The sequence below is a fragment of the Aplidium turbinatum genome, chromosome 16 (assembly GCF_918807975.1).
Source record: "Aplidium turbinatum chromosome 16, kaAplTurb1.1, whole genome shotgun sequence".
Taxonomy (NCBI): domain Eukaryota; kingdom Metazoa; phylum Chordata; class Ascidiacea; order Aplousobranchia; family Polyclinidae; genus Aplidium; species Aplidium turbinatum.
Genome location: NC_137487.1, coordinates 3,302,823 through 3,319,476, shown reverse-complemented (window position 1 = coordinate 3,319,476; position 16,654 = coordinate 3,302,823). Strand labels below are relative to the sequence as shown.

At 42.0% G+C, this 16,654-nt stretch overlaps 2 protein-coding genes across 2 annotated transcripts in view; one reads left to right on the top strand and one right to left on the bottom strand.

The window, feature by feature from the left end:
- LOC145785678 (histone demethylase UTY-like) overlaps positions 1–6,773 on the top strand; it is a 52,955-nt gene extending 46,182 nt beyond the window's left edge. The window contains exons 21-25 of the mRNA XM_082597367.1: positions 3,771–3,915; positions 4,301–4,485; positions 4,634–4,760; positions 5,233–5,400; positions 5,801–6,773. Of these exons, the coding sequence (XP_082453493.1) occupies positions 3,771–3,915; positions 4,301–4,485; positions 4,634–4,760; positions 5,233–5,400; positions 5,801–5,821 (646 nt within the window). The 3' untranslated portion in view covers positions 5,822–6,773. The remainder of the gene's footprint in view (positions 1–3,770; positions 3,916–4,300; positions 4,486–4,633; positions 4,761–5,232; positions 5,401–5,800) is intronic.
- Positions 6,774–9,105: 2,332 nt separating this feature from the next.
- LOC145785679 (misshapen-like kinase 1) overlaps positions 9,106–16,654 on the bottom strand; it is a 29,158-nt gene continuing 21,609 nt past the window's right edge. The window contains exons 17-25 of the mRNA XM_082597368.1: positions 15,230–15,287; positions 14,226–14,363; positions 13,409–13,580; positions 12,833–12,976; positions 12,559–12,697; positions 12,264–12,429; positions 12,062–12,142; positions 11,160–11,334; positions 9,106–10,796 (exon numbers count right to left, since the gene is read on the bottom strand). Coding sequence (XP_082453494.1) covers positions 10,588–10,796; positions 11,160–11,334; positions 12,062–12,142; positions 12,264–12,429; positions 12,559–12,697; positions 12,833–12,976; positions 13,409–13,580; positions 14,226–14,363; positions 15,230–15,287 — 1,282 coding nt within the window. The 3' untranslated portion in view covers positions 9,106–10,587. The remainder of the gene's footprint in view (positions 10,797–11,159; positions 11,335–12,061; positions 12,143–12,263; positions 12,430–12,558; positions 12,698–12,832; positions 12,977–13,408; positions 13,581–14,225; positions 14,364–15,229; positions 15,288–16,654) is intronic.

The window sequence follows — 16,654 nt, the reverse complement described above, 5'->3', positions numbered from 1 at the left end:
TTGTAAATGTTTATTTTCGGAGATTAAAGCTCAGCGAAACTAAAACAGTGACGACAGCTTTCCACTTAAACAATCGAGAAGCGAAGCGTACGGCAAGATCAACGCCGATAGAAAAATCTTGTTCTATGAAAACCCTAAATATTTAAGGATAGTCGTGGACTGGGCGTTCACTTAGCGTCAACATTTGGAGTCACTACGCAAAAAGGTCTCTAGCTTTGTTAAGGCGTCTGGTCGGCTCAGGCTGGGGAGCCGGAGTTGACACCCTGCGCATTGCCACTATTGCGCTAGTTCACGCTCCAGCAGAATACTGTACTGTACACCTGTCTGGAGTCGCAGTGTCCACTGCCATCAATGACGCCTTGCGTATCGTGATTGGATGCCTGCGACCTACACCATCGGACAATCTCCCTGTCCTTGCATGCATTCAACCACCTGAGCTTTGTCGCGAAGAAGGCATCCTGTCTCCTTCTCGCCGCGCTATGAACCCCAACCACTTGCTCCCCTCAAGTCTCCATCCATCAGTGCGGCTACCTGGGCGGGCCACCAATGGAGCTCGAAATGAAAAAAATCCTCAAGACTCCAAAGCTTAATCTCCGACACCGGCTCCCACCCAACCGGAACGTTGTTGTCAAAGACGGCCTGGGTGCGGCTCAACCGCCAGCGTACTGGCGTCAGACTATTCCGCTCCAACATGCACAAATGGAGGATGGCTCCATCCGCGATCTGTGAGTGTGGCAAGGAGACCACACCATCTGTAACTGCGCCATCTACCATGCGTCAAATGGTGTGCATTAGGATGTTTCATTTTTTCACGATTTTTGAAATCAAAAATGCTTGGGGTCTAATCAGATCGGATTTTGGCCACATACAGCCGATCCAAAATATTTTTTCGATCGGACGACTTTTAGAGGGTGCGCGACCCCCCCAAAGTTTGAAAATTTGAAGCGTGGGAAAATTTGCAGAAAGTATGCGATATCTCGGTAACGGAAGGAGATAGGAAGACGGGCAAGGTGTCAACTTGTTCGGAATGGCCAACTTCCTATCTGCGCTTAATACATTTTACTACCCTATCTGCAACGGAAAAAAAGTTAATTGCGAAAAACTGTTTTTTTCATATTTTCGATGTTTTCTTCCCAGTTCTACAGAAGCAAAACCCTTCCAGTAACTGCAGTGATGACAAATGACATTTTTTACGAACAAAAGGTTTTGTTAAATGCACTTTGATCTAACAATGCAGGTGGACGACTTGTAGAATATTATACTGTGCTTTTTAAGTTTTCAGAACTACATTCTTGTTCGAGATTGTAGTAAGAAGATTTGTTAGTTATAATGTATAGAGTTGTTTTGAGAAGCTCCCGTTGCAGATTGAGTCGATGTCATTCGCCATCTGCTGGTATAATTTACCATGGATTGTCATTGCAGGTGTTAAGATTTAAGTATTGGCTATTTGTACCCAGAAGTAGTTAGTTCAATTGCTATTATGCCAGAAACAAGACTTGACGCCAGTGAGACATTGCAGAAATTTGAAAAGCTGCCAGGGAATGTACTACCCACAAACATAAGCGTTCTTCACTACATTTTTTTATGCAAGCAATGCAGTGAAACGAATCCCAAGTTCTTTAAGAAGCCTCCATGTTTTGCTGATGTCAAGGGACAGTTGATAAATGATATAGTTCATGTTTGGGTTAGTGCCAGCCTTCCGGTGATAAGCATCATTCGAGTTGAGACCAGGTTAAAACTGCTCATAAACAAATTTAAGGCAATCAAGAAAAGAAAACAGCCACAGACGGGAGCGACAGAAGGTATATTCCATGAGCTGTTTGATATCTGCAAGTGTAAATGTGCCATTCCATCACAGGTGAAGTTTTACAACGGCAGACTTTCTTGTAGTTGTCAATGGATGCACCGTATCCCAGAAGAGGAGGTTGAGTTTTTGCAAGATCAAAGTTCTGCTAGAAAGATGTTTATTACTGCATCTCGCGACAGATCTTTTACTTTAAGGGTAAAAAAATAGATTGAGTCATCAGAGTTCTTACCAGCAAAAGTTACCAAGTGAAGATGAACCATCTTGCTCTTATTCAACCAGCTCAGAAACTTCCAGCCTGGTAGCACAGGAGAGGCTAAGGCGAAGACCTGCAGATATGATTACACCTGATATAACCGTTTCCAGCAGTGAGTCTTCGGAAGATGAGACACGAGGCTTAATTCTTGATCCTGATTTCGCCAAGACAGCAGTAACAGGTGGCAAGATGTACACAAAAAAACGAAAAATTGCCGTAAGTTCTTTAAGCTGTATGTTAGCTGACCGGCGAAACACTTCTACTCGCCAACAATCTGACCAGTTGCTTGCATGTGCTGGTGACGATATTGCTGCCTCACCGACTACCATGTATAGATGTAGGGAGAAAACAAGAAAGCTGTGTTTAGAAAAATGTGATGATGACATCTCTGCTTCTGATTTCCTGCAGCTTCATTATGATGATCGAAATGTGAATGGCATGGATCGTTATGTGTTTTTGGTTCAAACGCATGATCGAGCAAAGAACAAAACTATGGAAAGAGTTATCGGAGTAAAGTCTTTTCTCAAGGAAATTTCTGTTAATAGTGAAGCTGTCTTTAATGCGATTATTGGTGCATGTGGTGCATTTAAGCAATGCTGAAGAATAATCATTAAGTGTTACATGCCGGCAGTAATTTTTATTCTTGGGTAACATGCCCGAATTTTCGTTCTACATGATGTTGCTTATTTGTTTTGCTTTCACTGGTCATGACTTGGGGATCCCTGTTCCTGCGTTTGAGTACCTCTAGTCCGCAAGTATTGTACATACTGTTGAATTTATGATTTTCTTCGCGTTCACATGGTGTATGACTCTTGATTTGCACAGCCACGTCAATGTCAACTGTTTTGTTTAATTACTCTGTGTTGGTAGCTTATGCTGAAACGTTTACATGTGAGAGACACTGTGCGATAGGAGATGGCGGTATTCTAAGCCAATCGTGAAAGGAAGTCCATTGTTGTGTAACATTCGATGCACACTTGTACCCTATGCCATAGCACATGTTTGTTGCTCTCTATAACTTGTAATCACTGTAGTTACTGGTTCCAAGGGTTTTGCTTCTGTAGAACGAAACATCGAAAATATGAAAAAAACAGTTTTTTGCAATTAACTTTTTTTTCGTTGCAGATAGGGTAGCAAAATGTATTAAACGCAGATAGGAAGTTGGCCATTCCCCACAAGTTGACACCTTACACGTCTTCCTATCACTTTCCGTTACCGAGATATCGCATATTTCCTGCAAATTTTCCCACGCTTCAAATTTTCAAACTTTGGGGGGGCCGCGCACCCTCTAAAAGTCGTCCGATCGAAAAAATATTTTGGATCGGTTGTTTGTGGCCAAAATCCGATCTGATTAGACCCCAAGCATTTTTGATTTCAAAAATCGTGAAAAAATGAAACATCCTAGTGTGCATGGTCTGCATGAACTGGATGACGAATCAATTCAATGGCTGCTCGACACCTGTCCAAACATCTAGACTGAGTCGCCGCCACTGCCCAAAGGTGGTAACAGGCAAAGCCCCTTGACCCCTAGGGTGGCGAAGAAGGTTCAAGCGAAGAAGATTCACGGCTTTTATTCTTTCCAACAGCTCCACATCAGTGTCTTGGTTGAGGGTAATCCTAATCATTGAGGCTAGCTTCGTGTAAGCCTGGTTTTACCGCTCTTTCCATGGACGCTACTTACATTGAAATGTTTTGATGTATCTTCCACAGACACAACATCAACTACCTGTCCGGATCTTGGTGGCCGATCCTGGAGGAGCTGTACCATGCCAACATCCCTGTCTATCGTTTCATCCAGAAGCCTGGAGACATGGTATGGCTCAACGCGGGGACCGTACACTGGGTGCAGGCTGTGGTGAGTTTGTTGCAAAGTCGGTGTTTCAATGTTGATTCAACGTCGAATTAGCCAACGAACCCAGACACCAAATCGGTTGTTTTTTTACATTGAATCGATGTAATCAGACATTAAGTTAATGTAAAACTGTCTGGGAATTAGCTTCTTGCTAAAGCGGTTGATCATTCAAGCTTATCTGAATAATAATATTTCCAATGAAAAAGTATTGCTGTTGCAATGTCTTTCGTAACAGATACTAGGCAACCAATGCTTTGTTGTTGTTTTCCCGATAGCTTTTACGAGTTGGAAGCATGGTCTTGAAGGTTGCCGCTTCCGAAATCCAGGATGTTCTGGGATAAGTGACCAATTTTAAAACATTTGTTCTAAAATGCTCAATTCCTTCCAGGGCTGGTGCAACAACATAGCGTGGAACGTAGGTCTCGTATCGGCATACCAGTACCAGATGGCCATTGAACGGTACGAGTGGAACAAGTTTGCTAGTTACAAGTCTATAGTACCGCTGGTGGAACTAACATGGAACATGTCCCAGCATGTCCGTGTCACCGATCCCAGGTTGTTCTCCATCATGAAGTAAGTTGAGAGGTGTGTTGGTGGACGGGCGTGCTGCATGTTTGAAACTGATGTCCACCTATTCACATGTAGCAACGTTAAATCAGTGAACTTATCACTTTGTAAAGTCCCCAAAATGTGATCTTTCCGTCTTGGTTTCCATTCTCAGAACTTGCATGATGCGCACGCTGTGGGGATGCCAGCAGATCGTGGACAAGCTCAAGCACAACAACATCGACGTGGTTTGGCATGGGAGGACTGCTCATGAACCGGCGCATTATTGCGAGATCTGTGACGTAAGTTACCTCGTGTTGTCAAAATATTTGCATGAGGTATTGTCATCAGTCATGATCTTCTACAACGTTGGTTGCCCAGTTTCGGCCACAATCTTCTCACGCTAATGTAATCTCACAAGCGTTGGACTACTGCTAGTGTTTTGTTCTGTCTTTCAACGCTTATAGGTGTGTTTAATGTAATAACACAACTGCTGCGTATCTGTACTATCGCCCGATCGCTTTAAGGTTTCATGCTGACCCATACAGGGCGGCACTCATAGTGGGCTGCTTGGGATATATTCTTACGCTCGTGAGACGTTTCATTCATTGTCACAAGCCTGGGGATACTGCAGAGGCTAACACGGCGTGCTATCTTTATTTCCTCAACTTTCAAAGTCTTGTGATCTCAGATTTCCCTGCGAAACCAGTAGATTTGTTGCTCACCTCATAATAACATTGATGTTGATGATGCTCCTGACATCTGCATCTCCAGGTGGAAGTGTTCAACCTCTTGTTTGTGCGTCGGTCGGAGAACCTCCAGACTCATCTCGTCCACTGCGCGAACTGTGCAATGAGCGTGAGCGCCGACCTGAGGGAGTTCGTCGTCCTCAACCAGTACCACACTGAGGAACTGATGAGGATGTACGACCACTTCACATTGGTTAGTATCATGCTTGGATTTATGTTTTGGTGGGATCACTGGCCACGTCAACAGATTGGTCAATGCTGCTCAGTGTCGATATTCGCTTTAGTATTTTAAATAACCTCGGAGCCCTCCTTTGGGCGAACTACATCGACACAAACAGCCTGAAAAGGAAAGCAATCTCCTTAGCTTCTAAGAATAAACACCAATTTTACAGAATTTTTTTCAAAAGTGTAATCTTCGTGTCCACCTTCTGGCATGCCTTTAAGTGTCCTGCCAAAGACACAGTAGCATGCTCTTGAGCGGTGTCGAACCGGCGCCCTTTGGAATGCCGTACCAGATCTCACACTCGTTTATGTGGTCGACCTACCCCTGAACAATGAACGTACATTACAAATTAATCTTTGTGTACATACAGGCAAAAAAGTTGAAAACTTGAATGCGGGGAAGCGATTTGCTCTGATGTTGGAGAGATCAGCTTGGATGTTGCGAAGTCGTGGTGGTTGCATCTTGCTCTGAGGACCTGCTATGGCCGCGGAGGCCGGTTAGCGCTGACGACAAAAGGGCGGTTTATACCTATAAAGTATCAACACTTTCGCTATACAGTGGAATTAGTAGCATAATGCATCGAGTTTACACGGGCGAGTATGCAATCTTCAGTTCATAGTTGGCGTTATAAGATGATGGATTAGTTGACCAGTTAACACCAAGTGTAGGCATCAACCCAATGGAAGGGTTGAGAGAATTGGTTCTCAACTGAGTGATTGGTTCGGAATTGATCCATGCATCCCATGGACAAGAAGAATAGCTTCAAACAAAATGTCCGCTCATGTGTCGATACGTTCAAGTTGTGAATGAATCGCTACTTCCATACATTTATGTTCTCGTCTGTTCAATCAATACACGTCGTTTGCATTGCTTCAACTGATTTGAATCAATGGAAAACGATGTCTATTGTAATTTGGGCAGTTAAAGTTTCTATAATGAAGTTCTTTTCCAGTAGATCAGTCATATATTTCGCCAGAAAACTGGATTGTTAAAGCTGCGTTGTCATCATGCAAAAAGCTGTCAAATATAGGCTGTCGTTGTTATTTTCTATAACTACTAACAGTGTCCAGTGTTTTCTCATACATCAATAACTTATCCACGGCACCAAACTCGATTAGTGGCTCAAAAATAAATTCCATCATGCGATGTGTGTCATCCCAGCCAGCAGTAGTTTCCTCCTTTTTATCGAAACAATGTAAAGAAGGACAACTGTTGCTCGCTTCAAAACTGTCATTTCCAAGTTGGCTTTATTGCCTCACGTCCACCTTGATTCGGTCTCTTTCAAAAACCATCGTGCAATTACTTTCAAAACTATCTGCAGTAAAACTTTGTTATTATTGTTGCATGTCTTGTGTATTTGCGTTGATTTAACGTAAGAAAATAGAAAATCTCGGTCAACATAAAGTTGTTTATTGATGTTTGTTGTTGAATAATGTTTTATTGAGTCCCAGGCAACAAATCAATGAAAGAAGCGACTGATTTGCTCTCTGGGACGTGTCGTTTGCTTTTGAAAACGAGTGGCGTGAATTGTACACTGTAGAAACTCCTCCAAGCACATGAGTGCTCACTGCTCACATACGCTGAAGTGAAGTGATGCTGCTCCTGGCTTGACCCACCGAAACCTATTTTTCGTTTTTCAATGTTTTGTGTCTAAGAAGCTTATGGCCGATTTGGAATATTTTTTTAAAGCCTTCTATCGCTATTGAGTTCCTTTTTATTCAAGACGGGATGATTTACGTAAAGAATTTCTATTTATCTTGTTTTTTGGTAGTTTTCTCACCATGTCAAGAATATCTGTCTGCGCAAAATTGTACGTGTCAACAGTCAAGGCAATTGTGACAGCATAAATCTCGGTGGATAACAACCAATATTGCTAAACATGCAACCAGGTCAAAACTAATATCATTCCAATAGTTTGCCGCAACACAACTACAATGAACATCATGGCAGTGAAGTTATGGAAGAGGAATTTTTCCAGACTTACAGTAAGAGCTGATCTGTTCAAACATGACCCGCTCGTAGAAAGATTGTCTTAGGGTTGACAAGAAACATTTTGTAAGTCACGCCGCGTCGTCGCTGGTCATCGTAAACATGTTGGAATTTCAAAGATAGGTGCAGGTTATAACGCTGCCACGCCAGCATTTCAAAGACCAGAGCTTGTCAGTGAAATTTTGAAAAAAATTGTTCTTGCTGCTGATAGTAATACAGAAAAGATGGTAGTGGTGTAGGTTGTACAGTCGGCTGTTCCAAATATAACGTGTGGGTGTACAATTAAATCATGGGTCAGAAGCGAAGCTTACCGATGTTCGGCCTTTATTGTAATCTGTAGGTCGCTGAAGCTGATAGGGTGTTTTGAGTGGAAGACACAACAATTTTTGTTGTGAATCAGATGACTAGTCAGTAGTCATTATGACCCTTCTAGCACGCAGCTATAGAGTTTTTCTGCTTTAAAGTTTGGTAATTAAAGAAACAATAATAACAGCAGGGGTGCGAGTCGAAACGACTACTTGCCCCCAAATCGCTAAGCCACGCTTCTGACAGAGAAACGTTCACTGCTGCTGGCTGCAATTAGTTGGGGTACGTCTTGCTTTCTGATTGGGTAATAAATCATCTGCGAATTACAAATGCGTTCCATTCGACATACAGTAGAACTCGATTAATTCGATTTGACCGGAGATTCCATCCGGATTAACCGATAACGGTTCTATCAATCCTGACTCATTCGTACTTCCAGTTTCATCCGGATTAACTGAGTTCTACTGTAGCCTACTTACACGCCTCCTTATCGTATAGCTCAAGGCTTCCCAAACTTTTTTCTCGTGACCCCTTTTAATCTTCAAAGAATTTCCGGGACCCTTCACAGTTAAAATGATAAACAGTGCAAAATAATCTACATTTCTGACATTTATTGAAAGGCTGAATTTGTAAGCGAACAAATTACCTGCACTTGAAGCATACAACGGCACCTAGTGGAAAGAATATTAACTCTCCGGCCAACAATCAGAAACTTCGCTCTGTCAATCTCTGTAACCGGTCCTGCGTCACAAGTATGCGAAACACCTACCAAGGCTTTGTCAGTCCGAGGATAAAGATTCGAAACAATATGCAGGTTTAAGTATTTTTTTCATAAACTATCCGGAATTCGTGTAAAACACAGCTGTGTTGATGTGAAGGATGAAACTAACGTCTTGATTCCAATACCCAGATCAAATTTAGTTCAAGGTTAGAAGTAGATAAGCAAAAAACATAACGTAACCGATACGAAAGTCGCCCAGTTTTGAACTCAAGCTGTTCTTGTGAAGTTTATAAACCAAAACGTATGCTCCCACAAACATGTTGGGAGCAGACTTTTTTCAATGTTCTTTTCAGCATTACTTGCGTCCAAATTCGTACTTTTTCTCTTTATTATTTTAGTTTACTATTTGAATATTAATGTAATATTTGTGTTTGAAGGCCTATATCTGTTTAAATTGGAGAGTGCAGACTTGACCCACGCCTACGGTTTTTCTCACTAGATGTTTTTTATGTGCGTTTTGTTTTGCATCAGAACAAAACTAAATGACTGACTGCTGAGCCGAACAAGCTCAACGTTTTCTTTGCAAAACGTTGGCACTTCTGGATTTTTTATTATCCAGCTGCTGGTAGTGAAGAAGTACGAAGGAAAGATATCGCTGCCGACTTCTATCGGCACACGGCTTCGCAGTAAAGCTCAATTAGCTGCAGATGAGTCGGAGCCTCATCAGGGTTTGGTTAGTTCAGTCCCTTTTTACATTGATTAAACGTCTGCTGACGTAAAATCAACTGTAAAACGACCAATTTCCTGGCTTGTTTGTCCGTGCCTGGAGAGGTTAGTTCGATCTGAACCAGTTGCCTTTCTAAGCTCATATTCACAAATCAGTTGCCAAAGTACAACACGAGCATATTGCGGTGATAATGGCACAGACTGCATTTGTAACAGATAGATTTCGTTGTTATACTGTTGTATCAACGTAAATACGGCACACAATTTGTCGTTGTTTCCCGTACGCCAAATCAGTCGTGTGTTACATTGATTCAACCTCTGTAGACGTTAAATGTCTGGGATCATCCACGTCTGCAAACGTTAAATCAATGAAAAAAACGACTGATTAACTGTCTGGGTTTTAAGCACATTCAGTGATTTCAAATAAAACAAACAATTGATACATTCAGTTGTACTACTTCAAATGCACTTCTCATAAAGAAAACATTGGTTCGAAAAAAAGATGATTATGCACAAAACCGAAACGCGCTTTGCTGCGTCAGCACTGCAAATATTAGTCAGCAAAAAGTCAGTGCAATAAAATATTTTTGCCAAATGGCGACGAGGAAGGTGGTAGCAACATTTCGATTTCAAACCTCAAATTTTAGAAATTAAATATAAATGTGAAGACGGGCATCTTCACCGTTCCCAACCCATGCAGTGCAAACGCTTGCACAGCGACGCCCTCTTGACAAGCATTGATGATTAGTTGATTACTATGCGAGTTGCAATGAACTTAGAGCTGTGATATCGCACAGTCTACGCTTCACTGCAATGGGATGCAGATCCATCACACGGAAAAGAAAATAAAGCGATTTAGCGGTACAAAATTGTTAACAAGTTGATGAAAAAAAATCTTCGGTACGTTGATGTTGATATTACATTGAGAATAATATGAATGGCACTGCCTGCACGAGAACTCACATTTCAAAATCCGCCTTTTTATATTGAATCAACGTCTGCCGACGGTGCATCAATGTAAAAGAAACGAATTTTGGTGTCTGGGAACGTGGCAGGTGAAGAAGGACGGAGATACAAAAGTTGGCATTTCACTGCAAAGTTGACGAGTGCGCATTGTTGCGCAACACACGACGACATCCACTCAATTAAAATAAACAAATAACGCCAGATGCAAACAATGACGTCAGTTTGACGTCACAGTAGTGTAAAAAAATTCACTTCCGCCTAAAAAAAATGTGAATAGCCAGGACCAACAGAAGATCTGCAAACCCAGCCAGTAAACCACACCTTTTTAATACTGATTCAAGGCCTGCAGACGTTGAATCAATGTAAAAAGACTGATTTTCTGCCTGAGAACTGATGAGTGGCAACGTGAGGCGGCGGTAGCGATGTTTGTGACAAGGGCGGGAACATATCTACCAGTTCATTTGAAGGTTGCGGTTAAGAGCCATGAAGTAGACTTGGCTGGATGATGAACTGTGGACGGAAGCAAAGAAGACTTTGTCGTTTCGTTCGCAGAGAAATTTGAGTCTCTGAGCGCGTTTGTGCATGAAGACTCCGTCCAAGTGGCCCGTTTCCACGGACCGGATCTCGATCGCCTTCTCTCCCCACCCCATGATTTGACCTGGTTATTAATGAAATAAATTGCTTCAACAAGTTGATATGAACAAAAGCCGTCCCACAACATTATGGCCAGCCTTGTACGTAATAATAGCAACGGTATCGCTGCAGCAGCGAATAATACTGAGGACATTTACAGATCGCCATGGGTGTAATGCTGGTGCCAGTATGGGTAGACAGGCCGCAGGGTCAACACACAGCTTGCATCTTTTGCGAATTTGCAGTGCTTCTACATATCTTAACAAAGTGGAATGCAATGAAAGCGCTGCGTACCATCGGGGTGGCTGAAAGCATTTCATTGAGATTGTCCTAACACATACCCGGACAAAAAATGTGTCATTTTACATTGATTCAACGTCTGACATACCTGATCTGATATAAGCCACTGATGTTGGATGCTCTCCCCACTGTAACACGATATCCTTGCTAACGTTGGCGTAGGTGTTGACGTAGACCCCCTCATCCTCGTAGCAAACCAGCAGCTCCATACCGTCGGTGTTTGGCAACAATATGATGGCATGGGCGGTGAGGGGCGGTTCAATCTGAGGGGGGTCAGCGTTAGTTTTAAAAACTAGTTTTACCGTGTAATACAGAGATTTTCAAAGTGTGCGCCGCGATGACCTTGGGTTCAATCTTTCAAGGGCGCCGCACAATAATTCTGCTTTGTATCTAAACTTAAATGCGGTCATAAAATGCTACAGATATCATGCGTATGTACAGTACAGATATTAATAGATGTGCATTCGTACTCATTATTATGAAACTGCAGCAGTTGGTTATAATTTAACCATCACATAGCACAATTCGAGTTCATTTCGCCGCAAGATAAAAGGCTGGAGAGTGGAGACACAAACAAACAAATTAAAATTACTAAAACCCCATCGGTGGGTGCGTTGCAAGTCCAGCAACTTTTCAAAAAACTTCGCAAGAAAAGGGTTTGAGAACCACTGGGTTAATACAAAAGCAACAACCAACAACGTTGTTACAACGACAAGTGAATGGGATGTGGCATATTCTTTTATCTAATAAGATTGCCATAACAGGCTTCATAAAACATAGCTAAACATAAACATAAAGTTAGCACCTAAAGTTTTTACAGCTCTCCCAATACAGCTGAAAAGTGGACAAAGAGAAATGTGAACAAGAGCTTCGCGAATCACGCCAGAAGCCACAGAGCCCCGAGATTAATTAAACATTAAACATCAATTAAACCAATCAGAAGGGAGACAAGAGTTTTGCAACAGGAAACGCACAAACACTGCTACTCACATGACTGGGAATGTAGAGGTCGTAGTTCTGTCCAGAATCGACATCGATGGCGTGAAAACCATACGCTGACCCGTACAGCAGCTGCAATAGACATGACGTGTCACTGGCATGCATCACTAAGCGGTGGTGACGTCATCGAGACATCACAGTGACATACATTATCAAACATGGCCTACGTCATCGATACTTCACAGTGACATACCTTTAGCCTGGATCCTTCCTCCACTGTGAGATCGACAATCATTGGTTTGTGTGGAAGCTCGCTGAACGATTTGAAGGCCATAAACTTGTGATAGGGTCTGGGCGCCCATGCATACACCTCGATGTTGTTCCGGAGCGCTATCACCAGGAACTTGATGCGCTCGTACCTGGAAGATATTACCAGACGACAAAATGTGAGGTCAAGGACAGGTTTGCTTTGAAAACATCAAAACGTTACGTCACAATGCGAACTGATGAATCACAGAGGCGACAGCCCATGATTGGCTTGTACTCACTTGACTACTTTATATTGTGTGCATCCCTCCAAGTCACCTACAGCAGCATAACCGATCTTCTTTTCAACCTCCGGATCATTCCTCAAGATCTTGTTGCGAAGCCAACTGAGGTAATAGACCCGAAGCTTGTTCTTCTTGCCTGTGATGTAAATACAGAAGCGTCAGTGGCGGTCCTTTCGATATCAATTATCTATATTACTTCAACAAGATGTGACTAGCATTGACCAGTGACTACTATTGCACCATCCACAGTGAACCGACATGGATCGCTCACCAGAAATAGTGACAACCAGGTTGAGGCCTTCCAAGACATCAAGTTGCTGAAATCTTCTTCGGCTTATCAGCGGGTAAACCTTCCCCTGGCCGCTCCTGTCCAGAAGCATCATCCCATTGTCCGCTCCGATGAGAAGATTCACTCCTAGAAGTGGAAGATATGTTTTGATAAGTTTAGTTTGATAAAAATGCTCCCAACACTTGAAAGGCACAAAAACTTAAGACGCATTGGAAACGCTAAAGACGAAACGCTAAAGACGAAACGCTAAAGACGCATTATTTTTGTAACATTCAGGTTTATGCTCGGTGGTTGAAGATTTGGGTTAAGTGAATGGAAGCCAATTTTCGTGTCCACCTTTAAGTATTTTGATAAGTTTTTTGCTAAAGACACAGCTCTATGCTCTTGAAAGGTGTCGAACACGCGTCTCCAGATCGTCAGTCACACGTGATAAACCTCCGGTCCAATGTATCAACGTAATGTGAAGGAAATAGAAAAGACGAGACCTAAGCTACAAGTTGTGAAGTGAATTAGGAGCTGTTGAAAACAAACGATGGGATGATGTCATTGCATCCTCACCCCATAAGGAGGCGCATAAGATCTCTGAGTTGAATCTTTTCTTGTACTTTCTTATTTCCGGCATTTCTGTGCTCACCACGGGAGCAACCTCCGCCGCATGAGGATTCACGTTCACGATGGAGACTTTCCTATCTTCCCGTACTGATGACGGGACAGATGCACTTGTGATGCTCTAGGAGGAAGATCATGTTCGTAAGGTTAGACGTTGCTATTTTACGTTAAAGAGACGTTTCGGAACATTCACGAAATTCGACAATGTTCAAACTGCAACGTTTTAGATAACGTTTGGCAAAATCATAAACACAACATCCTCATCTATTTTTATCTTATAACACATCCAGCTTTTAAGTCTAATGATGAGAAGTTGGATAAGTGGACGGGAAGGCAAGAAAGCCAAATCTTCGTGTTTATCTCCACGCATGCTATCAAGTGTCTTGTAAGATATAATCCTTTTGACATTTACATAATAATATAGCCTAGTTGAAATATTCTTTCAAGAGTTGATTCGTGGTACAAAGCTTGAAAACTGCGAGTAAAACGTTGCACATAGCTCGAAGCTGCCGATTTTCATCTGACTTTCTTCAGCTTTCTTATGCCGCCACAAAGAATCTGTCTATGCCTTAAAACTTCTTCGTTATTTTGAATTGTTCTGATCAGCCAAATTTACATTTCGTTTTTTTTTTCTACTGCAGTATAAATACTTTACCACTTCTACGTTTATTTTATTCTGACGATGGCTCCTGAAGAGAGTCAGACAAAAACCTGGAATTTTACTCAAAATAATCTTTCATACAAATCCAACCACGAAGCTACTCACTTCAGTGTCAAAGTTGTCATTTTGTTGTCTCCTGGAGGAAGCCACAAGGTCTGGGAGGCCGGAAGAAGGTCCCACCCGCCGATCCCAGCTGGACTGGTTCTCCCCATCCTCATCACCCCTCCCGCTGTGCTTACGTTCCTACAACAACGAGTCATGTTTAGCGTCTCTTTTGGATTGTTTGACCATGTCAAGTCACATGCGCCGTTATAAAGGAAGTCGTTCTAGATCAGGGGTTCCTAACCTGAGGGCCATGGCCTCCTAGTGTGCCATGAGTCTTTTTCAAGGGGGCCATGGAAAAATAAGAATTTTTTTAATTTATCATTTCTAAGTCCACTCCAACACTATATAACAAAAGAAATAAATTAAAATGACGTTTCTTAGTTTTTTCAAAAGGTTGAAAAAATAGGGGGGCCATTGATTTTTCAAAATTGTCAAAGGGGGCCACGGTGTAAAAAAGGTTGGGAACCCCTGTTCTAGATGGATTGATCCCAGGGGTATCCGAACCGAAAACGAGGCCAGCATGATGCGACTGTGACATCATTGCTTCGTAATACCGGATAATGAGAGCATAGTATGACATCGTGCGCAGTAAACGGACTATGAGTTAGGAAGGGATAGATAGAGGGACAATACATACTATACAATAAATCATGTGACTGAAAGACGAAAATGGTTACAAGGCTCTGACCTGTAAAACTGGAGTTAAAAATAAAACCGTTTTCCATTAGAGAAATAAAACGGAGTAACCTTAGCGAGTTTAACATACTTAAACCCGAAAAGTATGTATGTTGAAAAAGTATGTTAAACCCGCTAAGGTTACTCTGTTTTATTTCTCTACGGTTCAACAAAGCAAACTCTCCACCAAAGCTTTAGTTTTCCATTAGCTCGAGTGACATAGTCTGTAGACAGCAATTTTAACACGTTCTAAAACTCAAAACCCGAAGCGCAAACTTATGAAGTTGAACGAACAAAATTCAAACAAGTTCAGTGATCCCTGCACTCACCACAGTGTGTTCCTCCCATGGACGCCCACTCTGCATCACCAACGTCCCTTGGTTGGACCTGCATACAACATGGAAGAGTGGCTTGGGTCACGTGATTGGCATGCCGCATATTTTAACGCTGATTCAAGGTCTAGCGGCATTCAGACGGTAAAAACGTTCTTTTCGGCGTCTTCTACTAGACATGGCCAGGGCCTCCGAGAGAAGTCAGCACTGGTTGGGAAACAATACGAAAAATGGGCCCCATAATATTTTTTAGCAAATATACAACTAATTTGTACCTTGCGTTGCATGTTCGTGTTAAGCTGAAATTAGCCTACTTTCCTCAGCATGAAAAGAACTTCGTTCAATGTAAAAATCATCAATAATCACTGGGTTACACTTGCAGCAAAAATGCCATTGAGGCAAACTATGTTGCCTAGTTAGCTTTGTAAACACACAATAGGCCTACAGGCAATGAAAATAGTTCAACCAAGCATTTAATTCAGGAGTGTCCAAACTTTTTCCCACGCAAGCCAGATTTGATAATAAGTGTTCGCGGGCCAATAGCCACAATAATTTTTCGGAAAACTGCAAGTTGAATTTATATGATTTTTGTGTGTCTGCAGGCCAAAAATAACACATTGTACAACAACAGGCGCGGGCCATACAAAAACGTCTCGTGGGCCGGAGTTGGCCCGCAGGCCGGACTTTGGACATCCCTGATTTAATTCAACCCTTTCTGGACTTTTTGCAACGCAAAATTACGGATCACAGCATCAAATGATAAAATTTTGCGACGTCTGAATTGATGCACAACATGTATAGTATTAGTTACGCTTTTCAATCGGTTTTGAGTCATAGGCCTACTAGAGCGCAAACAATTCTTTACAAATTTCAGTAATTGCTAAAACCACGTTCTCAAAGCGCAACCGTTGGAGGTAGCTACCGGAACACAAAAAAAATCATAACAAAACTATTTGGAAAAACCTTTCGAAAGTTGCAATCAATGATTCCTTGTGTAGAGATTATGGGGTGGTTCGTTCTGGTTTGCAGCTGAAGTTTCCTGTGTGGCTTTCTGTCAAAAGTACCAACTCATCCAAAATGTCTTGAAAAATGTCATTGTTGTAGCCTACAAATGGTTTAAATTTGTCCACATGCCCGCAACTGCACAGCAGACATACGATGAAATTTTCATGGAACTTCAAACTCATCGACGATAAGTTTGAGTTTGTTAATACATTTGTCAATTCCAACAACTATCGAATCCTTCGCAATGTACGGTAGAATACATTTCCTTCGAATGATTCAGCTAGTTAAGTGGAGTTATAAAAGCGTTCTGTTCTCAGAAAAAGAAAATCATTTTCTTTTAAATTTATAACTGCCACTGCAACTTTAGCTTGCGAGTAGTAGCCTACTCTTCTCAGCTTTCTCTTACTTAGATTACAT